This window comes from Salvelinus fontinalis, chromosome 37 (assembly GCF_029448725.1).
Source record: "Salvelinus fontinalis isolate EN_2023a chromosome 37, ASM2944872v1, whole genome shotgun sequence".
NCBI lineage: Eukaryota > Metazoa > Chordata > Actinopteri > Salmoniformes > Salmonidae > Salvelinus > Salvelinus fontinalis.
In genome coordinates, this window is record NC_074701.1 from 18,175,041 (window position 1) to 18,200,669 (window position 25,629).

Below are 25,629 nucleotides of genomic sequence, written 5' to 3' on the forward strand. Positions count from 1 at the left end.
TCCTGCTTCGGTAGCTGCCTGTGTGTTTGAGCAAACGATACCTCAACAACAAGATGGAATAGTTGCGAAAATATTGTGAAATCCAGTCAATGACAACGTTGTGTTTACTTGTGGCAATCTATTCAATTAAACCCTTTATTTAAATGTCAGTTATTAGGACTTGAAGGTTGTTGGCAAAACATCAACAATGCATCTCTCTCCCACCAACGGAGATTTTACTTTCGTCTCATCAACTGAAGCCGAGGGTAATGTTAGCAGGCCGTGAATACTGACTGTCATGTGTTTCATTGTATTATTAGTTAATTACAGTATTTGTCAACACGTCATTCTGCTAGCTTGACATTAATGCATTGGTTAACTAACTTGAGTAAAGTGTTGTCGTTTTTGTCAAGTTACCGTGGTTCGGAGAGATTTGACAACTTTCTGCTGCTACTGTACGGCTAGGCTAACGTTAGCAAGCTAGGTAAAGTTAGCTATATCACTGAAGGAAATCCACCTAACAAATATTATTCTATTGAAGATACGTTTAATACAAAACTCTACAATCTATTTGGATTAGTTTAATGTGTTTCCCATTGAGTAAATAGTTTTAAGGTCCAATGCAGCCGTTTATCTTAATATCAAATCATTTCTGGGTAACAAGTACCTTACTGTGATTTAATTAAAATGGTCAAAAAGAGACGAATAACTTCCTAGTAAAGACTAATTGCTAGGGCTGTCTGCGAGTGGTCTGAGTAGGGAGGTGAAAACCAAGGGGCCAGGCACCGTTGACTGCTCCTAGAGGATTGCTTCGGTACTGCAGTTTAAAGCTGCAATATGTAACTTTCTAGGGCACCCGACCAAATTCACCAAGAAATGTACATTATAGATCTGTTCTCATTGAAAGCAAGTCAAAGAAGCGGTGTCTGTTCTATGTGCGTTATGTCTATGCGTCCGCTCTATAGTTTATTTTTTGCATCTTTTACTTTAGGTTTTGTAGACCAACTGAAAATACAATATTTTTGGTTATTGAAAATATATTTCACAGCAGTTTAGATAGTTTGACAAAACAAGCAGTGTAGATAATCATTGTACTAACTGAAATTAGGCAAACTATTAGAATTTTAGCAACCAGGAAATGGAGGTGTGGTTTTTGTATATTGACCAGGAAGACAATTTCCATAGAGGTCATATTAAAATTCCTAATAAGATACTTTAGTCATCACCTTGTGCATAAAACACCCATTGACTTATTCAAATAATTGTCACTGAGGCTGATTTAAAAATAATAAAATAAAAAAACTCAGCATCTGAGGGTAACATTTTTTATGTATATTCATCCAATGTCTGCCATGTTTTGGATAATGTGATGTCGTTGCTCGCACTGTTCCCTGTGTGAACGGAACCCAAACCGGCTGCGCGATTGCGCTATCGTGCATAAATTTATTTTGTCCCCCCACACCAAATGCGATCATGACACGCAGGTTAAAATATCAAAACAAACTCTGAACCAATGACATTCATTTGGGGACAGGTCGAAAAGCATTAAACATGTATGGCTAGTTAGCTTGCACTTGCTAGCTAATTTGTCCTATTTAGCTAGCTTGCTGTTGCTAGCTAATTTGTCCTGGGATATAAACATTGAGTTGTTATTTTACCTGAAATGCACAAGGTCCTCTACTCCGACAATTAATCCACAAACAAAACAGTCAACCGACTCGTTTCTAGTCATCTCTCCTCCTTCCAGACTTTTTTCATCTTTGAATTTATATGGTGATTGGCATCTACACTTTCATAGTATTACCACGACAACCGGCAAAACAGTTAATCTTTCAATCACCCACGTGGGTATAACCAATGCTTCTATAAACCAATGAGGAGATGGGAGAGGCAGGACTTGCAGCGTGATCTGCATCAGAAATAGGAATGACTTCTATTTTAGCCCTTGGCAACGCAGAAGCTCATTGCGCGAGCGGTGTGATCAGCCTATAAGTGCAAGCGCATGTGATGTTGGCCTATATAAAATGGATCCAACCCAGCTATAGATGGCCCATGAATCGCCATATACGAACACGAGTAGATTACCTTGAAAACAACGGGAGGACATCATGGACGCAGTCTCCAGTTCTTAGTATACCTCAGTGGGGAAAACTGAAAACAACCCCCTAAGGTTGATGTCTGTGCCCGCGCTGAAATGTAATTAGCATAATAATAAAAAAATCCACATAATCTGTCCGTTTAAACTACAGAGATGTTTTTTTACATCAGATGCGTCTCAATCCACCGCTTCCTCTTATGTCGCACTAACGCATCTGTCGGTAAAAGGTGTCAGAGCTAGAGTTGTTGTTTGTCATACCATGAGAAATCCCGAAAATGTGTCTATTCACAAAATCGTCTGTAGCGTCCGAACGGTTTGGCCTACAAACTATTATGACCCCTCTATGGAAAGACGAGACTCTCACGAACACACTGTTCTCTGTTTTGCTCTACGACCTCCGCAAGATTCTTCTGAGCCGATCTACCGATTTCTGTCTGTAGCGTCCAAACTGTTTGGGCTACACACAAATACTACCCCTCTGTACAAAGGTGAGACTCTCACGAACATGTACATGTCGGTTGTTTTGCAAGACTCATCTGAAGGTCCCTGGTACTAGTTGAAAAACGAATGGAAGTATATATGGACTGTTTAATGCCAAAAATGTGGGGTGAAATACAAAAATATATTTCCTGATCATTCTTCTATCTCAGTAATAGGACAGACACTTCAGAGCAAACTTCCTTTATATATTTTTGGTGGACTATCTGTTATTCAATGCGTTTGTAAGACAGTAACAGTAATAACAGTAAGACCAAAACACATTTTTCATAAAATATATTTTTAGACATATTTTTGGGATACTTCAAGGCATCTTAAAATTCTAAATCAAATAGCTAAATGATCCTTGGTATGACCTTCTCAAAACAATTATCAAATAGCTTAGTAGAACACTCCCCGGCTTAGACAGGGCTTAGACTCTGATGGGTTTTAATGGCAGAGTGTTGGAACTCTGTTCTTATTGGTCTATTAACTAATTTACTACCTTGTGATTTCATCAGCCAGGCCTAAATTCTGTCCCACAAAAACAGGCTCATCCACAAAAAGGGCATTATCATCGTTTTCACAATTTCACGGTATTATTCCAACCTCATAGTGTAGAAATATACACTGCTCAAAAAAATAAAGGGAACACTAAAATAACACATCCTAGATCTGAATGAATGAAATATTCTTATTAAATACTTTTTTCTTTACATAGTTGAATGTGCTGACAACAAAATCACACAAAAATGATCAATGGAAATCAAATTTATCAACCCATGGAGGTCTGGATTTGGAGTCACACTCAAAATTAAAGTGGAAAACCACACTACAGGCTGATCCAACTTTGATGTAATGTCCTTAAAACAAGTCAAAATGAGGCTCAGTAGTGTGTGTGGCCTCCACGTGCCTGTGTGACCTCCCTACAACGCCTGAGCATGCTCCTGATGAGGTGGCGGATGGTCTCCTGAGGGATCTCCTCCCAGACCTGGACTAAAGCATCCCCCAACTCCAGGACAGTCTGTGGTGCAATGTGGCGTTGGTGGATGGAGCGAGACATGATGTCCCAGATGTGCTTAATTGGATTCAGGTCTGGGGAATGGGCGGGCCAGTCCATAGCATCAATGCCTTCCTCTTGCAGGAACTGCTGACACACTCCAGCCACATGAGGTCTAGCATTGTCTTGTCTAGGAATCCAGGGCCAACCGCACCAGCATATGGTCTCACGAGGGGTCTGAGGATCTCATCTCGGTACCTAATGGCAGTCAGGCTACCTCTGGCGAGCACATGGAGGGCTGTGCGGCCCCCCAAAGAAATGCCACCCCACACCATGACTGACCCACCGCCAAACCGGTCATGCTGGAGGATGTTGCAGGCAGCAGAACGTTCTCCACGGCGTCTCCAGACTCTGTCAGGTCTGTCACATATGCTCAGTGTGAACCTGCTTTCATCTGTGAAGAGCACAGGGTGCCAGTGGCGAATTTGCCAATCTTGGTGTTCTCTGGCAAATGCCAAACGTCCTGCACGGTGTTGGGCTGTAAGCACAACCCCCACCTGTGGACGTCAGGCCCTCATACCACCCTCATGGAGTCTGTTTCTGACCGTTTGAGCAGACACATGCACATTTGTGGCCTGCTGGAGGTCATTTTGCAGGGCTCTGGCAGTGCTCCCCCTGCTCCTCCTTGCACAAAGGCGGAGGTAGCGGTCCTGCTGCTGGGTTGTTGCCCTCCTATGGCCTCCTCCACGTCTCCTGATGTACTGGCCTGTCTCCTGGTAGCGCCTCCATGCTCTGGACACTACGCTGACAGACACGGCAAACCTTCTTGCCACAGCTCGGATTGATGTGCCATCCTGGATGAGCTGCACTACCTGAGCCACTTGTGTGGGTTGTAGACTCCGTCTCATGCTACCACTAGAGTGAAAGCACCGCCAGCATTCAAAAGTGACCAAAACATCAGCCAGGAAGCATAGGAACTGAGAAGTGGTCTGTGGTCACCACCTGCAGAACCACTCCTTTATTGGGGCTGTCTTGCTAATTGCCTATAATTTCCACCTTTTGTCTATTCCATTTGCACATCAGCATGTGAAATTTATTGTCAATCAGTGTTGCTTCCTAAGTGGACAGTTTGATTTCACAGAAGTGTGATTGACTTGGAGTTACATTGTGTTGTTTAAGTGTTCCCTTTATTTTTTTGAGCAGTGTATATTTAAAAAACAGGGATATCACATTTTTGACTGCACTGGGCCTTTAATGTAATTTAGACAGTGTGACAACCACTGGGGTACATGTCTTGCCCTTCTGCATTCCACGTACCTTTTGATTAGCTGAGGTGATTTGGTCAAGTGTGAAACACTATCTAGATTAGGAACAATTGATCCTTGATTGTGATTAGGTTTTGGAAACCTTGCAGGACCAGTGCTAGCCTTTTGGGGGCACTAAGCGAGATTTGGTTGTGGGGCCCCCCACCTTGCGGAAAAACATTTAAATATCCCCCATCTTGAGGCGGAGAGAACATTTTTAAAGTTAATTTCTTGCAATACTGGACATTTTGCCTCGGGGCAGAGAGAACATTTAGATATTTTATAACTTTCATGCAATTCTACTCATTTAGCTATGGGGCAGAGAGACAAAATGTGCAATAATCGTATACATTCAATTCCCTACAGATCTAAGCGGTACTATTGATGCCCCAGATGTTAAATTGAACATGGGCAGTGACAATGCAAAAGACCCATATGCAACCACGTTCCTGAGAAAACGAGGCTATGGCTGGCTCCTGGAAGTAGAAGAGGATGACCCCGAAGACAACAAACCTCTTCTGTGAGTACCTTCTTCAAGAAACCCATTCTTTATCCATGTACATTGATATTAAAATGACACTTGATTTGGCCATCACTACAAATTAAATGTGCTGATATCTCACGATGCTCCTGTACAATCTCATACACTTATATGATTAGGGAGGAGCTGGACATCGACCTGAAAGACATCTACTACAAGATCCGCTGTGTGCTCATGCCAATGCCCTCCTTGGGCTTCAACCGACAGGTTGTGAGGGACAACCCTGACTTCTGGGGCCCGCTGGCTATAGTACTCCTTTTCTCCATGATCTCCATCTACGGACAGTTCAGGGTGAGGCGGCAGTTCAAGCTGTGAATTCTTTTGATCTCAGAATATACCTTACATCTGGCCCTTGGCCCCCCAGAGAGGGCTGTTGGTTCAACTAAGTTAGATTACTCTGAAAAAGTAAATGGTGAACTTCGATTGTAGGGTTGAGATTTGAAACAACATTAGATGCACATGCTGCTCACGCAAACAGGGCTTGATTCACTGGTTCTCTTCACTTACTGAATTGAATGAAATGGGAGGCAGCCTTCATTGATATATTTAAAGATATAAGAATATTCAGAAAAGGACAAAAATATTGTCTTCTAGAGACTTTGGTACAATGTCACAATTTTCAGCGTGTGTATTATTTTTGTTGTGTTTTAATTATTTGTCATTTTATTTTCATAAGGTCGTGTCTTGGATAATTACCATTTGGATATTCGGCTCTTTAACAATCTTTTTGCTGGCTCGTGTTCTTGGTGGTGAGGTAAGATCCACCAAAGTTTACATTTAGCTGAAATAAGTCATATTCCTAGTCTTGATGAGGAATAGATTTCTCTTACTTGATACTGTACATGCATCTTTGGATGTGCATTTGCTTCCTATTACAACATGAATGATGTGGCGTGCTGTGAAACACTGACTTGCATTGTTCTGTTTCGGATAGGTGTCTTATGGACAAGTTCTTGGAGTGATTGGATATTCTCTACTCCCGCTCATCGTTATAGCCCCATTGCTTTTGGTCATTGGGGGTTTTGATGTTGTTTCTACACTAATAAAGGTGAGCATAGGATCAAAGATAATCAACCTTTATTCTATCTGATTTTTCTCACAAATTAATCTCTGTAATTCAGCATTGCACGTTTGATTTAACAGCTATTTTTACATCTGTATTTGATTCGATTTTTTTAGATGATACAAATTGACTTAAATTAGATATGTGTTCATCAGTTGTTAATAACTGTCATTTTTCAGCTTTCTGGAGTATTTTGGGCTGCTTACAGTGCTGCTTCACTGCTCGTTGGGGATGAATTCAAAACCAAGAAGCCTCTGCTCATATACCCTATTTTCCTTTTGTACATCTACTTCCTGTCACTATATACTGGTGTCTGATTGGACAAATGGCAACAGTGGAACTTTGGTTGGAGAATGACACAAAGCACCGTGAAAAGACACAAGGATTAATTACACAATGAAAATAACGAGCATGGATTTTTAAAAGGTCATTTTCTCCCTCTTTAACCCTGTTTACAATCCTAGACTGTGGGGATATAAGGGTGTATGTTACATCAGTGTATTTAAATGTACCCCTTACCTCTGCTCAGTAAAAAGCGGTAGCTTATGGTCTAAGTTCGGTGTTCAGATTGAATTGTAGTTAGATCGCAGATTCACGTTGGCATCATATAAAAGGACTGTAATTATTTAATCAAGGTGTCAAATCTGGTTTTGGTAATCATGGGAGGGTCACAAACATACCAGTCATTGATTTTTGTTAATGTTTTTATTCCATAGAGGAAGGTGGTGCCAAATACAGTGCAAATTTGAACCAAGGGGTTAAGAAAGAAGTCTGCCCCTAAGGTTCCCCATTATTATGTGAGGGAGTGGGCTAAGCATACTGTTATGCATTATTTAGTGGTCATTTCAGCCTGGGTAGACAAGTAGATGGGCAGTTTGAGTGAAATAAAACAAAGTCTACCGAAGTTTGGTGCCTTTCATTAGTTGTTTTATACAGTTGTTTAAAAATCTTTTATTGAACGGATGTATATTTTCAGACAACTTGCTTGTATCTATTGTATGTATTCAGAACATGTTATTCAATTGTGAAAAATTACTAGACCTGGAACAATTGAGAGTTATAAAACATTAATTCACATTAATGGGTCATAAAATATATCAACATAATTGTCTGTATAACTGTTGTACTGTAGTAGATATTTTAATCAACATTCACATACAGTATGTAATGTGTTATATCATTAATCTGCATGCAAAAACTTAATTTCACACCCAAGCTTTATGTAGGAAATGTTGAATGTACTATAGCAATTATAGACTATTGTCAGGGGGGTTAATTTAGTAATATGGAATTTACAGTGAATATATTATGAATTATTCGCTGAAAAAACGAATTGAAACTATTTTTGAGATTGTGTTATGTTCTTACACATTGTATATAATTTGCTTTTATAACAATATAGCAAATGCTCAGTTGTTGAAATTTGCCAATTTGACCTCAAATTTGACCTAAGTCTTTGTCACAAGTACATCTGAAATTGGATATCTGATAAGTAAATTAAAGTATGCATATCGTTTCTAGGGGCAGAGGATGAACGGAAATGTGCATTGGTTTTACGCTAATGCAGTCTAAGCCAATTTCGTTATTGGGGTGGCTTACTTCAAGGGCTTTATAAATGATAAAAGGTGTCTTGGTGGGGTGGGCCTAAACTCACCAAACCGACTGTTGGTCTGTACAGTGGGGGATGTTTGCTTGCTGTCGGTGCATTGTGTAAAGCCTGTTGCATGCTTCCCAGTCTAAACAGTTTGCGCACATATACAATGACATAATTTTGTGACTTTGGTGTTAGGCAGGTTTTTTCCGGCTGTTCACGCACACTACATTTTTTCTCGAGACGAAGTTCAGTAACCGAAGTTTATGCCCCTTTGTCGGTGATTGACCAACAGTACTACTAGTAGGAGTGGGAACTATGGACGGGATTCTTCAATAAAGTGTTTGTCATTCAACGAGAGACGAGTAGTTTTAATTTAAAAAAATTCACTTGAGAAATAATATCTTAGATGTAAAATTGCAGTACTAAACTTCGGCAAAAACGTCAATGTATTACAGATTTCTTGATTTATCTTCGATTAAATAAGACTATTTTAAAGAAGTGTATACTGGCTGTGTTGTGGCTACGGCGTTTCAAGGGAGACAAATTGTAATATTGCCCTTTTTCAAGCGAAGGTCTTAAGGGAGTATGCGTTTTTGGTGTTAGTACACAACAAAAAACCTAGATGGACAAAAACAATAAACTTAACATTTACATTTACATACTTGGTCAGATCCACATGTTCCCACCGTATCCACACCCAATGTTGTTTCCAATACTTGTAAGACTACCCTATATGACTTCAAATGTTGTTGTTTCAGTCTGTAGACAGTTAAAAATATATATATATTTAAATAAAGCATTTGATTCTTCCATTCTCTTAATGTTGGAGTATGATTTTACTAACAGTATTTAAGAAAATAGCTTCTTCAATATAAGCAACAAAAAAAATTTTTATTGAGGCAAGTCAAAGTTCGGTAGCAGTTGGTCAACAGTAGGGGTGGGAGCTATGGACAGTATTCTCCGATTAAGTGTTTGCTGTCATTCAACGAGAGGAGCAGCTAGGCCCTACTGTCTGCAGTGCACTACATTTTCATGCACATTTCTTCAGTTGAGAAGTACTGCACTTAGATTAGTTTATTAGTCACATGCACAGGATCATAGAGGTAGTTGCAGGGTACAATTCAATTCTTATGCTCTGAGATTCAACAGTGCAGGTAAAAAAATAGAAGTGAATGAGACAATACAAATAAGAACATATACACATTTACAACTGTAACAATAATAAATGTCCATGGGGGAAGAATTGCCATAGGGGAAGCAGGTAGCTGCCTAGTGGCTATTCAGCAGCATGATGGTCTGGGGGTAGAAGCTATTGATCAGTCTGACAGTTTTTGCCATGATACTCCTATACTGCCCGCGTGCGTCTGAGTGATGGAAGCGGGGACAACAGGCCATGGCTCAGGTGGCTTTGGTCCTTGATCTTCTTGGCCTTCCTGCAACACCTGGTGTTGTCGGTGTCTTGGAGGACAGTCAGTGAGCACCCAATGATGCGTTCACCTGAGTGTACCATACTCCGTCAGTGGAGTTGCCGTACCAGGCTGTGATGCAGCCTGACAGTATGCTCTCGATGGCGGTCCTGTAGAACACTTGAGGGCCCTTGGGGACAGGCCAAATTTCTTCAGCCTCCTGTGTCGTCTGTGGATCTGTCAGTGCGGTAGGCAAATTGGAAAGGGGCTAAAGGGAGGAGGTGCACTTCAAGTCATTCAGTTCCCTTTTCCGTTCTTGGGCATGATAGTGGACATCTTGAAGCAGGTGGGAAAACAGCCCGAGTTAGTGAGAGAATAAAAATGTCTGAAAACACAACAGCTAGCTGGTCTGCAAAGATCTCAGCAAAAACGTCTAAATGAATTACAGATTTCTTGAGTTATCTTAGATTAATTCAGAATATTTTGAGAAAATGCATGGCTGTTGTTACGGTGGCTCAAGAGGAACAAAAAATAATATTGTCACTTTTTCTCTCGTTTTTCAAGCGAAGGTCTTTAGGGGGTATGTGAGCACAGACGTTCGCCTTGCCGAGTTCTGCTTGGAGCAAACTACCTACTGTATGTATGCGACACCTTTATAGGGACCACCCACTGGTGGGGTTTAGGGTTTTACTCATTTTTCAAGCTTAGGTCTTGAGGGAGTATGCAAGCACAGACGTTTGCTTCGCTTTGCCGAGTTCTGCTATGAGCAAACCAAATCTGTGTATGGGACACATTTATAGCGACCACCTGCTGGTGGGTTTTAGGGTTTATTATTTGGGTTTCTTGCATGGGGATCCATATCCCAACATCAGGCAAGGGCTGTATTAAAAAACAACAAAATAGTCATCATATAATTACGCAATAAGGCATGAGGGGGTGTGGTATATGGTCAATATACCACTGCTAAGGGCTGTTCTTTGGCACCAGCCTTGCTGAGTGCCTGGATACAGCCCTTAGCCATGGTATAGCAATATACCACAAAACCCAAAGGTGCCTTATTACTATTATAAAACTGGTTACCAACGTAGTTAGAGTAGTAAAAATAAATGTTTCGTCATACCCGTGGTACGTCGGTCTGATATACCATGGCTGTCAGCCAATCAGCATTCAGGGCTTGAACCACCCAGTTTATAATTGCATATAAAACTCATATCACTTAATTTAATCCATGCTCAAAAGAATACAAAGGGTGAAAGTGCAAGGTGCTATAAAAAAATATAGCATACTGTTGATAGCACTGACCAAGGCATAACGCCCGATGTAGGGCTGTGACAATTCTGGAATTTTGGGTAACGATTGTCATGCAAATGGCTACGTTTTTTGTCATAATTGTAATTTGTTGAAAAATGTTTTGAGATTGTCAAGCATCTTTGGAAATTAGCTACAACATACCAAATTAAAACATAGCTTTGGTGATACCCCTGTCTCAAAACTAATGGTTTTGAGCACTTAAAACTTTTGGAAATTAAACCTTTCCTCCCAACTGCTCTTGAAATGATTACCAATTTTACACATTATTTTTTGGATTTCGGCCTCCTTGGGTTTTGCCTTTTCATGGTCTTGAGTGGAGTACCTTTTGAACTCTACAGATATTTTTGATCCTACGTACAGACCTTACATGAGGTGGCATATTTCAGATAATCTCGGCTTGGCAGTGAAAGAAGGCTACATGGTTGTTTGTTTTGGTGGCTTGATCAGAGTAGTAGCACTGCAATTTGACTGAAAGGGAATAAGCAAACAATCAGACTTTACTCAGTGTGTCGGCTGTTAGGCATGGCTGTGCTGTGACTGGGTCAGACATGGTAGGAGATAGTGATGGAAAAGAAAGAGAAGCAAGTATGAAGCTTAGCGGTACAAATAAAGGGCGGAATAGTTTCCAACACCAGTGGCAGTTTGGAGGTAGAGTGTGCCGAGGAGGAAGGACAAGCTAATTTGCGAGGGGATCATGGAGGTGAGGCGATAAAGTGATTCTGAAGTTTAGGGAAAAGGGGGGGAGTTGGGGCGATGAGTCCGATAAGGTTGAAAGCTGCGATAAAATAGTTGATTTGGGAAGTTGTCAATGCTGAAGTGTTAAGAGATGGGAACTTGTTGGTGTTCTGTATGGCTCAGAGGGGAAAAAGCTCTCATAGTGAAGCAAATAGGGAAGTGTAAGGTGGTGTCGAGCAGCTGGACTGATCAAGCAGGGAAGCTGTGGATTAAAGGGGTGACAACAGGAGTACCTGTGAGTGTCAGCACTAAAGAGGTAAGCAACAACTTGAGAGAAGGTGGTCTAGTGAATGTTCAAAGTCAAAGATTGCAACAACAAGGGATGGAGTGAGGGTAGATAGCCTGTCAATTCTCTTTCACTTCAAGGGCAGGGAACTGCCAAGTAAAGTAACCATGGGATATGAGTTATTATGTGAGGGCTTATGTACCCGAAGCCTTTAAGATGATATAACTGCCAGAGGTTTGGGCATCTGGCAGCAGCCTGTAAAGAGAAAGAAGTGTGCCATGTGTGGAGGGGAGTATGAGTATGGGAAGTGGGGATGGTGTGGGAAGTTTGGGGACAGTGTACAAAGTGTGGGGACGGTGTACAACCAAAGTGCTGCAGTTGTGGGGGTGCTCTTGGTGTGGCATATTTTGGGTGTGAGGCAATGAAACAGGCAGTGAAAGTGCAACAAGTGAGAATGGAGAGAAGGGTGTCATATGCTGAAGCATTAAGGGTGGTCTAGGTCCAGGGATATACAGGTTCAAGGGAGAGATGGGTAGAAGCCTCTAGATTGGGGACTACGGGGCAGGTGGGTGGAGACATGGTATACATAGACAAGAGAAAGCTGGTTGACATTCATAGCAGGAACTATCAACAGCACTGCTAAAGTGGAGTCTAAAACAGAGAATATTCAGCTAATAGTGAAAGTGGCTGGGAGACATCTGAGTATGACAGGGTTGACATGGGAAGAGGTTTGAGATGACCTCAATCAGCGAAGGCTGGAGTCATGTATTACTGGATCTTAGTTATGGTGGTAATGCTACAATGGATTGCTCGAAGCCTGTTGGCTAATGGGCAAGAGTTCATGCAGTTCATTGTAGTTATGCCAGCTAAGCCTGATGTGATTTGTGTACAGGAAACATGGCTCAAATCGAGGTTATCGTATAGGGATGTGTAGTGGTTCGTAGGGACAGAGGTGTATGGGGAGAATGTGCAACCTTCATAAAGCAAGGACTTTCTTACAGGATGCTAGGCAAAGGTATTGAACAGGAATATGTGGTGGTGGTGTGGCTGAGAGGAGGGATGCTAGTTGTAGTGAACTACTTTAATCCGTGTCAGATATTGGACTTGGAAGTGCTGGAGAGGGTGGAGGGCCAGGATGGAAGTAAGGTAATGTGGTGTGGGGATTTGAATACTCTGGGGGAGGGGGGAGGGGAGGGGCGACGGGCTCTGGGGGAGGGGCGGCGGATGGATGGAAATGGCCAAGTTATGGAAAATCTAATAGAAATGAAAGATCTGGTGTGCCTGAATGATGGCTGAGGGACCAGGATTGATGTAGCCTCAGGGAATGAGTCTGCCTTGGACCTCACTCTGGTACCTAGTGTGATGGCAGGAATCTGTGAGTGGGTGGTATGGGAGGAGTCGACAGTGGGGAGTGATGATTACCCCATATTATTCACAGTAGGCCAGTGGGAGGAAGGGGTGTCAGTAGATGGAGTAGGCAGGTGAGACCAGTTTCAGGAGCTAAGTGAGCAGGTGATGGCTCAGGTGGATATAAGAGTGGATGTGGATTGTGTGAATAACTGGGAGAGAACTGCATTAGGGGGCGAAGCTACTGAGGCTATACCTAAGAGTTCAGGGAGGAGGAAAGCAGTCCCATGGTAGATGGAGGAGTGAGGAGTATGAACAGGGCATTTAGAGTACTGAAAAGTACACATAACTTCCAGCATCAGATTCAGTATAACAGGCCCAGGCTCTGGTGAGGAGAATTATCTGTCAGGCAAAGAGGTCATGTTGGTTCTGTGACACCATTGGAAGGACGAGACCTGTGTGAGAAGTGTGGAGGATGATTAAGAGGATGAGTTGGGTCAGAAGGGAGTGGGATTATCCAGTGTTGACGAGTTGGGAGGATATGGCAGAAACAGATGAGAAGGCAGAGATGATGGCCAAAGCATTTGTCCAAGTGCATAGCTCAGCTAATCTGTCAGAGGAGGGGGAGAGAGAGAATGAGAGAAGAGCATCCTGGAGTGCTGGATAGGAGGGAGAATGTAAATGATGTGTTGAATGGACAATTTACCATGGCAGAGATGAAGAGGGCAATAGGTCAGGCTGGGTTAACTTCACCTGGGGGCGTCTCAAGTGGCGCAGTGGTCTAAGGCTCTGCTAGCTATGCCACTAGAGATCCTGGTTCGAGTCCAGGCTCTGTCGCAGCTGGCCTCGACCAGGAGACGCACAATTGTCCCAGCGTTGTCCAGGCTTGGGAGGGTTTGGCCGGCAGGGATGTTCTTGTCCCATCTAGCTCTAGCGACTCCTGTGGCGGGCTGGGCGCAATGCATGCTGACACGGTCGCCAGGTATACGGTGTTTCTTCCGACACATTGGTGCGGCTGGCTTCCGGGTTAAGCGGGCATTGTGTCAAGAAGCAGTGCGACTTGGCTGGGTTGTATTTCTGAGGACGCACGGCTCTCTACCTTCGCCTCTCCCGAGTCTGTACGGGAGTTGCAGCGATGAGACAAGACTGTAACTACCAATTGGATATCACGAAATTGGGGAGAAAAAGGAGTAAAAAATAAATAAAACTTACATTTACATTTACATTTAAGTCATTTAGCAGACGCTCTTATCCAGAGCGACTTACAAATTGGTGCATTCACCTTATGATATCCAGTGGAACAACCACTTTACAATAGTGCATCTAACTCTTTTAAGGGGGGGGGGGGGGTTAGAAGGATTACTTTATCCTATCCTAGGTATTCCTTAAAGAGGTGGGGTTTCAGGTGTCTCCGGAAGGTGGTGATTGACTCCGCTGACCTGGCGTCGTGAGGGAGTTTGTTCCACCATTGGGGTGCCAGAGCAGCAAACAGTTTTGACTGGGCTGAGCGGGAACTGTACTTCCTCAGAGGTAGGGAGGCGAGCAGGCCAGAGGTGGATGAACGCAGTGCCCTTGTTTGGGTGTAGGGCCCGATCAGAGCCTGAAGGTACTGAGGTGCCGTTCCCCTCACAGCTCCGTAGGCAAGCACCATGGTCTTGTAGCGGATGCGAGCTTCAACTGGAAGCCAGTGGAGAGAGCGGAGGAGCGGGGTGACGTGAGAGAACTTGGGAAAGTTGAACACCAGACGGGCTGCGGCGTTCTGGATGAGTTGTAGGGGTTTAATGGCACAGGCAGGGAGCCCAGCCAACAGCGAGTTGCAGTAATCCAGACGGGAGATGACAAGTGCCTGGATTAGGACCTGCGCCGCTTCCTGCGTGAGGCAGGGTCGTACTCTGCGAATGTTGTAGAGCATGAACCTACAGGAACGGGTCACCGCCTTGATGTTAGTTGAGAACGACAGGGTGTTGTCCAGGATCACGCCAAGGTTCTTAGCACTCTGGGAGGAGGACACAATGGAGTTGTCAACCGTGATGGCGAGATCATGGAACGGGCAGTCCTTCCCCGGGAGGAAGAGCAGCTCCGTCTTGCCGAGGTTCAGCTTGAGGTGGTGATCCGTCATCCACACTGATATGTCTGCCAGACATGCAGAGATGCGATTCACCACCTGGTTATCAGAGGGGGGAAAGGAGAAGATTAATTGTGTGTCGTCTGCATAGCAATGATAGGAGAGACCATGTGAGGATATGACAGAGCCAAGTGACTTGGTGTATAGCGAGAATAGGAGAGGGCCTAGAACAGAGCCCTGGGGGACACCAGTGGTGAGAGCACGTGGTGCGGAGACAGATTCTTGCCACGCCACCTGGTAGGAGCGACCTGTCAGGTAGGACGCAATCCAAGCGTGGGCCGCGCCGGAGATGCCCAGCTCGGAGCGGGTGGAGAGGAGGATCTGATGGTTCACAGTATCAAAGGCAGCCGATAGGTCTAGAAGGATGAGAGCAGAGGAGAGAGAGTTAGCTTTAGCAGTGCGGAGCGCCTCCGTGACACAGAGAAGAGCAGTCTCAGTTGAATGACTAGTCTTGAAACCTGACTGATTTGGATCAAGAAGGTCATTCTGAGAGAGATAGCAGGAGAGCTGGCCAAGGACGGCACGTTCAAGAGTTTTGGAGAGAAAAGAAAGAAGGGATACTGGTCTGTAGTTGTTGACATCGGAGGGATCGAGTGTAGGTTTTTTCAGAAGGGGTGCAACTCTCGCTCTCTTGAAGACGGAAGGGACGTAGCCAGCGGTCAAGGATGAGTTGATGAGCGAGGTGAGGTAAGGGAGAAGGTCTCCGGAAATGGTCTGGAGAAGAGAGGAGGGGATAGGGTCAAGCGGAGAACTTCACCTGGGAAAGATGAGGTGTGCTATGTCATGTTGGCTGGATAAGGTACTGGTGTTGTACAACCGAGTGTGGGAGGAGGGGAAACTACCAGGCAGCTACGGTAGAAGGAGGCAGTAGTTGTACCAATCCGGAAGCCAGGCAATAGCTTTAACATCCCATGTATGTAAGATTATGGAGAGGCTAATGTACTTCCTGTAGAGCAGGGGGCTAGTATTGGCACATCAGAGTGGATTCAGAAAGTGAAGGGAGGTGGACCCTCCCTCTGCTTAGAAGCAGAGGTCAGGAAGGCCCAGGTGAACAAGGAGACTGTTGTGGCTGTCTTTTTTTGTGGTGGATAAAGGCGTATGATATGATGTGGAAGGAGGGGTTGCTAATCAAGCTTGATATTATGGGGGTAGGAGGAAGACAGACAACTGAATAAAGGACTTCCTGTTTGGAAGGTCTCTACAGGTTAGCGTGGGGAAGTCTTTATCAGGCAGCTACCTGGTGGATAACGGTACACCGTAGGGGAGCGTGATAAGTCCTCTGTTGTTCTCAATCATGATCAATGATGTTTGCTCTCAGGTACGGCCGGATATTGGGAGGTTATTTGCAGATGATGGGGGCTATTGGAAGAGGCGAAGAAATGTTCCATACATAGTCAGGTACAGGAAGCAATTGATGAGGTATAACAGTAGGCATTAATGTGGGGATTCAGATTCTCTGTAGAGAAACCTCAGACAGTGTTCTTGACCAAGAGGAAGGTGGGAGATGAGGTACACTTGAGGTTATATGGGAGAAACTTGGAGAGGTTGGGGCCTTCAGGTTGCTTGGGGTATACTTTGACACTAGGCTGACCTGGGAAGAACACATTGAGAAAGTGGTGGGAAAGTGTAAGAAGGTGCTAAATGTGATGCGCTGTCTGACGGGGAAGGAGTGGGGGGCTGGGCGTTCCTCATTGAGGACCATGTATGTTGCATTGATCCGATCTGTAATAGACTATGGCAGTATAGCGTATGGTTCAGCAGACCTGACCTCACTAGAAAGGCTAGATGTCATACAGGGGCGTTTCGGAGCTCCCCAGTGTCGACATGCCATTGCAGATTAGGAGACAGCAGTTGCCAATGAATTATTGGGTCAACCTACAGGGAAATTGGGTTTCTCATCCTGCGAAAGGGATTCTACAGGCATGCTGGGAACATGAGCGAGGACCGATCACAAGCTTTGGGTGGGTGGGTAATACCCAGGCGAGGGAGATGGGACTATATGTAAAGGAGTTTAGCCCCATGGTAGCTATTCCTGTGAATCCATCATGGCTACTCCCGCATCCGGTAGTTGATCAAGAAGTGTTGGAGAGACTATAGAAAGATAGGGAGGGGGTTGATCCATCTGATTTGTTTAATAGACGTCTGATACTGTATATCAGGATTTTATTACAGATCAGCTGGCTGTATATACGGTGGAGCTGGTGGCTGTACTGTTGGCCTTGCAGTGAGTGGAGGAAGTCAAGCCAGACAGAGTAGTTATTTGCTCTGACTCATGTGCACCTTTAGTTCACGTAGCAGACAAGACCTGCTGTATGAGGTACTACATACCAATGGCAGGGTAAGACAAATGGGTATACAGACAATATTTACTTGGGTCCTAGCCCATGTGGAGGGGAACGAGGCAGCTGATGTACTGGCTAAACAAGCACTTGGTAGTGGGGATGGTAATGTTGTAGTTTCAATGAGCAAGGCAGATGCAAAAAGCCTGATATGGACAGTGGTGGTGCAGAGATGGCAGGAGCAGTGCAATAGAGACACTTACAGCAGGCATTTATTCAAGGAACAGAGGAAAGTCGGGGAGGACGGCAGGAAGAGACCGAAGAGAGGAGGCTAAGGGTGGGACACTGCTCGTTGAATAAGACTTTAAATGTGATAGGAAAGCATCCAACAGGAAAGTGTAATTATTGCCAGGAAATAGAAAAAGTGGAGCATTGACTGATACAGTATGAGAGGGAAAGAGAGAGGCTCCAGTATGAGGGAGAAGGGGGTATCAGGAAATGAGTTTAAAGACTCCAGTTGTGAGGTTAATCATTCCACTGCTACTGTTCTAGATGACTGTTGGAAATATACAAGTAGACAAGGCAGTGGTTTTGGTTGGACAGTTGGAAAGCTTGCTAATGAGAGTAGTTTGAGGGAGTTGGAGGTTGGCCCGTGTGTGGTGATAGACGGTATTCCTCTGTGGTTAATCACAGATCCTATTGTTGATCTAACCTAGGTAGATAAAAGAAAAGATTGGTCAGAAGTCAGTGATAAAAGATAACGGGTTGACAATTACATTGGTAGAAGTTTTTATGCTTTTCACAGATGGGTCCAAGGACCCAGATAGTGGGTGCACATGAGCAGGCGTTTACATTCCTGAATTTGATGTGCAGATATCAGTGGAGGCTGCAGAGGGGAGGACGGTTCATTATAATGGCTGGAACGGCGCTAATGGAATGGCATTTGCCAAAGCAGCAGCTACTCTTCCTGGGGTCCAGCAAAATTAAGAAAGTTTATACAATTTTAAAAACATTATAATACATTCACAGATTTCACAACACACTGTGTGTCCTCAGGCCCCTACTCCACCACTACCACACATCTAAAGTACTAAATCCATGTGTATGTATAGTGCGTATGTTATTGTGTGTGTGTATGTGTGTGTGTGTGTGTGTGTGTGTTTGTGTTGCTTCACAGTCCCCACTGTTCCATATGGTGTTTTTTAATGTGTTTTTAAAAAGTCTAATTTTACTGCTTGTGTCAGTTACTTGATGTGGAATAGAGTTCCATGTAGTCATGGCTCTATGTAGTACTGTGTGCCTCCCATAGCCTGTTCTGGACTTGGGGACTGTGAAGAGACCTCTTGTGGCATGTCTTGTGGGGTATGCATGGGTGTCCGAGCTGTGTGCCAGTAGTTTAGACAGACAGCTCGGTGCATTCAACATGTCAATACCTCTCACAAATACAAGTAGTGATGAAGTCAATCTCTCCTCCACTTTGAGCCAGGAGAGATTGACATGCATATTATTAATGTTAGCTCTCTGTGTACATCCAAGGGCCAGCCGTGCTGCCCTGTTCTGAGCCAATTGCAATTTTCCTAAGTCCTTTTTTGTGGCACCTGACCACACGACTGAACAGCAGTCAAGGTGCGACAAAACTAGGGCCTGTAGGACCTGCCTTGTTGATAGTGTTGTTAAGAAGGCAGAGCATCGCTTTATTATAGACAGATTTCTCCCCATCTTAGCTACTACTGCATCAATATGTTTTGACCATGACAGTTTACAATTTAGGGTTACTCCAAGCAGTTTAGTCATCTCAACTTGCTCAATTTCCACAAGATTTATTACAAGATTTTGTTGAGGTTTAGGGTTTAGTGAGTGTTTTGTTCCAAATACAACGTTTTAGAAATATTCAGGGCTAACTTATTCCTTGCCATCCACTCTGAAACTAACTGGAGCTCTCTGTTGAGTGTTGCAGTCGCTGTAGTAGCTGACGTGTATAGTGTTGAGTCATCCACATACATAGACACTCTGGCTTTACTCTGAAATCGGAATAGATAGCCAGAGAGAATCTACGAAAGCACCCGAATGTCCATTGAGAACGCACAATCACTATACCACTTAGCTAAGCTAAGAATGACAGGAATAATCAAGTCAATAAACATTGGGTAGTTAGATAGCATATAGTTAATATACTGACAAGTTTGATGTATTATTAGCCAACTAAAGTTAGGTAGCTAGCTAACATACTGGAACATAATGCTGTAATGATATGCAATGTGGTTCGTAAGGATAGTATAGATAACAAATTGCAGGCAACATAACGTGTAAGGCAAGTCAAATGAGCTTTAGAATGAGATATAATTGATATTAATGTTCCACTGTGTAGAGGTGAGGCCAAATGTAAGATCAGAGCTGTTTTGATAGATGTGTGGCAGACGAGATTGGACTCGGAGCCCTCGGATGGGGGAAGCATCTATTAGAAGTTAGTAGGGCTCTTTTTTATTTTCTCAGAAGTACGGCGTTAGGTAGGAGGATTTAGAAATATGGAACTAATGTTGTAAACCGTGATTGACCACACACTCCACCATAGTAGGTGGCGGCATGCACCGTTCACGTTTGTTTGCGAACCGCCATTGTATAGAAGAAGAAGAAGGCCCACAGTACAGTAGGTGGCGGTAATGCACCATAATGTTGGATGCCGATAAACCCCACGGAAGACGAAGAAGGCCGCCTCTATTCTAGTCTGAGCGCAAAAATACTGTCTTTCTGTCTGTGGGAGTCACAACAAACACAATTTACAGTGGGGTAATAGTAACATTTACAAACAGATGTCATCCAAAGATATCTGTCTGGATTCTGGAGTCAACTCAAGAACATCAACATCGCAGTGCCCTTTCTGGTATCGCGTGATGGTCAAGCACTACGCTTGTTCCGTTTACCTGACGTCCATCTGACAGAGAGCGACGCTCGGCTCGTAGCTTTCTCAGTACTGATGGTGAATTGCTACTGCTGTGGTAACGGGCGGAGGAGCAGAAGCCGCAGAAGAGTCAGCAGTAGTCGAGGAGCGGTAGTTTGGAATTCAGCTTTTACACGTATTATTCTTACTCGTATCAACGGAGCTCCCTAAAAACACATAGAAGGGAAGGGAAAATTTAAGAAAGATGGCGGCCGCGGCCTCGCCGGGCTCCTGCTCGTCCACCTCCCCAGACTGGATTGTACTGAGAGACGGTTGCCGTCGTTGCGACGAGGAGGGCCTGCGAAGCCTTTCCTACCACCCGGCCCTTAACGCTATCCTGGCGGTTACTAGCCGGGGGAGTATCAAAGTCATCGACGGCACATCAGGGGCCATTCTCCAAGCCTCGGCCTTGCATGGTAAGTCAGGGCCCAGGGGCTAGGTAACTGTTTTAACTAACGTTAGGTAGTTAACTAATGTTAAACGTTAATTATTTTGACAATCACATCAGTTAGCCTGGGGTTGGTTAGCTAGCCGTAGTTAGCAAATTCAATAACATTAGAACGTGAATTCTGACGTTTAGCTAAAGTACGGATTCACGGAACAATTTGTTACGTCCGATTCCTAACAAGAACTTGCATAACCAAGTAGCTAGCTAGCTACCTTACTTTCTAACTTCCTACATTAGGCTAGAGTTACATCAAAGATACTGGCAGTGGCAAACTAGCTCCTAGCTGTGGTTAACTACAGTAGCTAGCTACATGTCTTGACTCTCTGTCCAGGTAGTTTGTTAATTAGTTAGGTAGTTAACTAACTGGCTAACTGAATTTACGCCAGTGTTAACGATGTATTATGAAAACGTCTCATCAGCTAGCTGGTTAAACTAGCGAACCCGCTAACAGTATCTAACGTTTCATGTCAACATTCAATCAATCGTTATTAATAATCCGCATATTGTTGTGCGACTTAACTAATTAACGTTATTGCGTTAGCCAAGTAACGTTAACTTCCGTACTGTATATCCATCACAACATTACGCCATGTTTGGGTAACATGTAGTTAGCTAGCTAGCAAACTAGATAATTAGTGGTAGCTAGCGAACTAATTGTGATGACACGAGTAACTAGTAGCTAATAACGTTAGTCAAGTAGCTAAGCTGTCAAGTTCATAGATGATCACCCAGCCGTGAGCATGTGATGTCGCAGTAAATGTTCTTAACAAGCGTTTTAGCAATAACTAGTTTGTTGCAGAACGTTTATCTAGCTAGCTCGAGTTGGTTATGACGTGTTGCTCTTCGTACTAGTACTATGCATAACGAGAATGTATGCAATGCCTGTTGGCAATCTAGCTAACTAATAGTGTTGTAGCTCACAGTAGCTGTACAATTTTGGAAGGAAATGGTAGACTATATAGAACCTAAACCCACGCGGATTTCATTTTGACAGTTTATATTTGACGATGTCAAACAATGGAAATTATTGGTGTTTGTTCCACGATGAGCAAAAACACCTGGGTGTATTTTGATGCCTTTCGTCTATAGTGCCTACTGTAGTGAACATACTACAGTAGTATCGTTAACTACAAACTCAATCAATTTGCTGAACTGAAGCTCTTCTCCGTTTCATGACTTTGTGTTCACTTCAATGTGTAATGTGCTGTAAATTCACTTCACTCAATAGCATATGCACTTAGCTATTTATTTATGAATCTATTTTAACATTGCAGTTGGGACTTCGCCCAGTTCTGAGTGGATGTGTTTATGTCCTCTTATGTGTTTGGGTATGCAGTGTGCTGTACTGACTGTTTACAATGTGTGTGATGTGAATTAATGTATATGGTGTTGCCAAAGAAAGTTTTCATCCTGGATGGACAAAGTTACATTTTATTCTATGACTCTTTTACTGGAGGTTAAAAAAGGACACATGCTAGCATGTGGGACGGCAGGTAGCCTGTGGTTAGAGCGTTGGGCCAGTAACTGAAATGTTGCTGGATTGAATCCCTGAGCTGACAAGTAAAAAGAAATGTCGTTATGCCCCTGAACAAAGCAGTACTGCAGAACTGTTCCTAGGCGGTCATTGTAAATAAGAATTTGTTCTTAACTGACTTGCCTAGTTAAATATATATATATTTTTACATTTAACCTTTATTTAACCAGCTGTCAATGACATGTCCCTGAGTCTACTTGTTAGTTGAGCCAAAAAGCAGTACAAAGAATAACATATTTGCGACTATTTGGCTGTTGGTGGACTGGTATGTTTTTAGTCTTATCGACCAGTCGACTAAATGGGGTCAGCCCTAATTTGCACTGAGGATAAGTGGTATGTGATGATGAATTCCATTATGAAAGTTAGATTAAATTTACTTTAACAGCCCACTTTTCATCTAGGTGGCCCTAAAAGTCATATTGTCGTCCAGTCTAGTTACTACAGTGCATTTAGCCTGTAGCCTATATTTTGGCATGTTATGCACCACTGGCATGGACAAATATTCAGACTTGTCCATTGATATCAGAACTTAAGAGCGGTCTGTTTTTATTTCATCTGATGAATAGAATACAGGCTATTGGTCCCAGAGATGACAGGCAGCAGTAGCATTTATTATCAAAGAAAATGACACAGCAGTGTACATGTGACAAATTTGTCTTCTCTAGAAATGAGGCATTATATTATTATTCCTTGTACTGCTATTTGGCTCAACTAACAAGTAGACTCGGGACAAGGGAGACCCTTTTCCTGGTACAAGTCTTTGACAGCCGGTTCTCTTTTGAGGCCAACTATGCAGCATCTGTTAACACACTGGGTTGTTGACAGTAAATAATTTGACTGACAACACAGAGCAGTTCAGAGATATGCTACAAGTGAATTTGAGTTGTAGGCAACATGCAGTTTTCCAATTTGATGTTTGTCCTGTGGACTGCTCCTTGGCAGAGGACAGAATTGGATGACGACCAAAGATATAGCATCTCTAGCAAACTAGACGGCTCAAAAGTGCGACCATTTTGCTCACATATGTGCCTAACATTTTTCTGTGCTACCTGGGAACAACAAAGCGCGTAGAAAAAAAATCGCCCAGATGATAATTGTTGCAATGATTACTTCACTGTACCACAGCCCCTGAGTGCCATGGAGAATAGACTGAGCACAGATTCATAACCGTCAGACTTGCACCATCGCTACAAAGAAAATTGCTTGTTAGCTCAAATATTTTTCATTGTGCTCCTAAATTTCTTTGTGCGCTCCTACATTTTTCAACTTACACGCACGTGCTCCTTGTAAAAAAAAAAAATCGAAGTCAGCGTACAGCCCTGGCTGAAAATGGATGTCTTGACTTTGGGTCATATGGCTTGGGTGAATACTACATTAGTGTAGCAGAAGTTAATTTGTAGCAGGTTAGGAGAGTTTACACAGCAGGTTAGGATAATTAACGTGGCAGGTTAGAATTAGGTTAAGGTTAGGAAAAGTTTTAGGGTTAGCTAAAATTGTCCCTGAGGACAGTCTTGTTTTCCACTACTGCGATTCTGCGCAAGACAAGTGTGGTCATTTGCCATAATCGACAGATTCATTGTGATGTAGTTGAACCAGGTTGAATTATCCTGCCTAACACTATCGTTTTACATTTCAGCCAATGCTATGTCTTAGTGGCTAAACAACTCTAATACCCTGATGTTTGTGTTCCTAGCTAAACCTGGAGGCCGTGTTAGGTGTCAGTACTTCCCTGCGGTAGACAAGGTCCTCTTCGTGGACGACTATGCAGTGGGCTGCAGAAAGGACTTGAACGGCATCCTGCTGCTGGACACAGCCTTGCAGGCCCCCGTGGCCAAACCAGAGGACATGGTACAGCTAGAGCTGCCTGTCACAGAGGTAAGAGAGCTAGCCAGTCAGCCACCGACACATGACACAAAACACACTTAAACATGGAAGTGTGCTCATAGCACTCGCTAAAGTTGTCTTTGAAACCCATTGACATAGAATCGCTGACATTAATATGTTTACATACAATGGTATTACAGTACAACACACAATGAACAACAATTATTGATGCTCAAAAACAGTTAGTGCTACTTTGGCTTATTGTGATCTTACCTTTGTTTTTAATGTATCTATTTTTTATTGTTGTGAGTGCGAATTAGAACACAGGTATCGATCGTTTGAATTTGTCCCACTACTGCAAGCATTGTCTACCTTGCTCTAAAATCACACAAACCTGACGACAGGCCTGCTTAGTAATGTAGAAAAACTGGTCCACTGTGAGAGCGCACATGCTAACTGTGGAGAATCCACCACTCCCGTTCATTTGTTTTAATGAGTGTGACAATTCTTGGCCTGTGCAAGTACCTCAGACTTTCATGTAAATCATGCATCTCGTTAGGAGATTTGGAGAAAAATTTGAGTTACGAGTGTGACTCTGAAGTTAGGAATCGATCATTATGTCCCCAGATTAATTAATGACGCTGTGCATCTTTTTTGCATTGTCTATCTCTGGCCTGTCGTATCTGTAGGACCTGGTTACATAAAATTTCTAAATTGAAATCTTTGAACAAATTGTTAACCCCTCTGGTTAGTCAATATAGCCTACAGACAGGTGCAATTGGACCCATTGTGGTATTCCAACCGTTTCATGAAAAGGCATGCACAGAGAGACTGCAATTTATAATTTAATTGAAAGCCTTGGTGTTTCTATTGCCCAGTTGCCAATGCATTGTAATTGTAGAATTTATTAATGTAGGCTACTATTAAGGATGTGAACGGCAGGTGAAGTTTTGTCCCGAAGACAAACTTTCATTAACGTTGTGAATTATGTGCATTTGCGACTCTCAACTCTCCCATGTTTCATGAGCTGAAATAAAAGATTCTAGAAATTTCCCATACTCTCAAAAAGCTTATTTCTCTCAAATTGTCTGCACACATTTGTTTACATCCCTGTTAGTGAGCAGTTCTATTTGCCAAGATAATCCAGCCACCTGACAGGTGTGGCATATCAAGAAGCTGATTAATCCCACCAAAGTGTCCGATTTCAAATAGGCTTTACAGCGAAAGCATCACAAACGATTATGTTAGGTCACCGCAAAATCACAGAGAAAAAGAGTAATTTTTCCAGCCAAAGACAGGCGTCACAAAAAGCAGAAATAGAGATCAAATGAATCACTAACCTTTGATCTTCATCAGATGACACTCATAGGACTTCATGTTACACAATGCATATATGTTTT

The 25,629-nt window shown here is 43.2% G+C and overlaps 2 protein-coding genes across 21 annotated transcripts in view; both read left to right on the plus strand.

Annotated features, from left to right (window-relative positions):
- Positions 1 to 9: 9 nt before the first annotated feature.
- On the plus strand, positions 10 to 8,871 carry yipf4 (Yip1 domain family, member 4). Its single transcript, XM_055902245.1, has 6 exons — positions 10 to 245; positions 5,225 to 5,378; positions 5,519 to 5,690; positions 6,076 to 6,153; positions 6,334 to 6,447; positions 6,642 to 8,871. Exons 1-6 carry the CDS (start codon positions 188 to 190, stop codon positions 6,777 to 6,779), a joined length of 714 nt encoding a protein of 237 aa, XP_055758220.1. The 5' UTR covers positions 10 to 187; the 3' UTR covers positions 6,780 to 8,871.
- Positions 8,872 to 20,149: 11,278 nt separating this feature from the next.
- birc6 (baculoviral IAP repeat containing 6) overlaps positions 20,150 to 25,629 on the plus strand; it is a 154,206-nt gene continuing 148,726 nt past the window's right edge. For all 20 annotated transcript variants that reach the window (XM_055902246.1, XM_055902249.1, XM_055902251.1 and 17 more), the window contains exons 1-2: positions 20,150 to 20,839; positions 24,099 to 24,280. In XM_055902246.1, the coding sequence (XP_055758221.1) occupies positions 20,629 to 20,839; positions 24,099 to 24,280 (393 nt within the window). In that variant the 5' untranslated portion in view covers positions 20,150 to 20,628. The remainder of the gene's footprint in view (positions 20,840 to 24,098; positions 24,281 to 25,629) is intronic.

Bases quoted from the DNA above. Each gene is read 5' to 3' on its own strand.
- yipf4 (XM_055902245.1), top strand. From the start codon at position 188: ATGCATCTCTCTCCCACCAACGGAGATTTTACTTTCGTCTCATCAACT. The intron at 246-5,224 runs GTAATGTTAGCA...AATTCCCTACAG, and splicing joins CTCATCAACTGAAGCCGAGG to ATCTAAGCGGTACTATTGAT. The intron at 6,154-6,333 runs GTAAGATCCACC...TGTTTCGGATAG, and splicing joins CTCGTGTTCTTGGTGGTGAG to GTGTCTTATGGACAAGTTCT.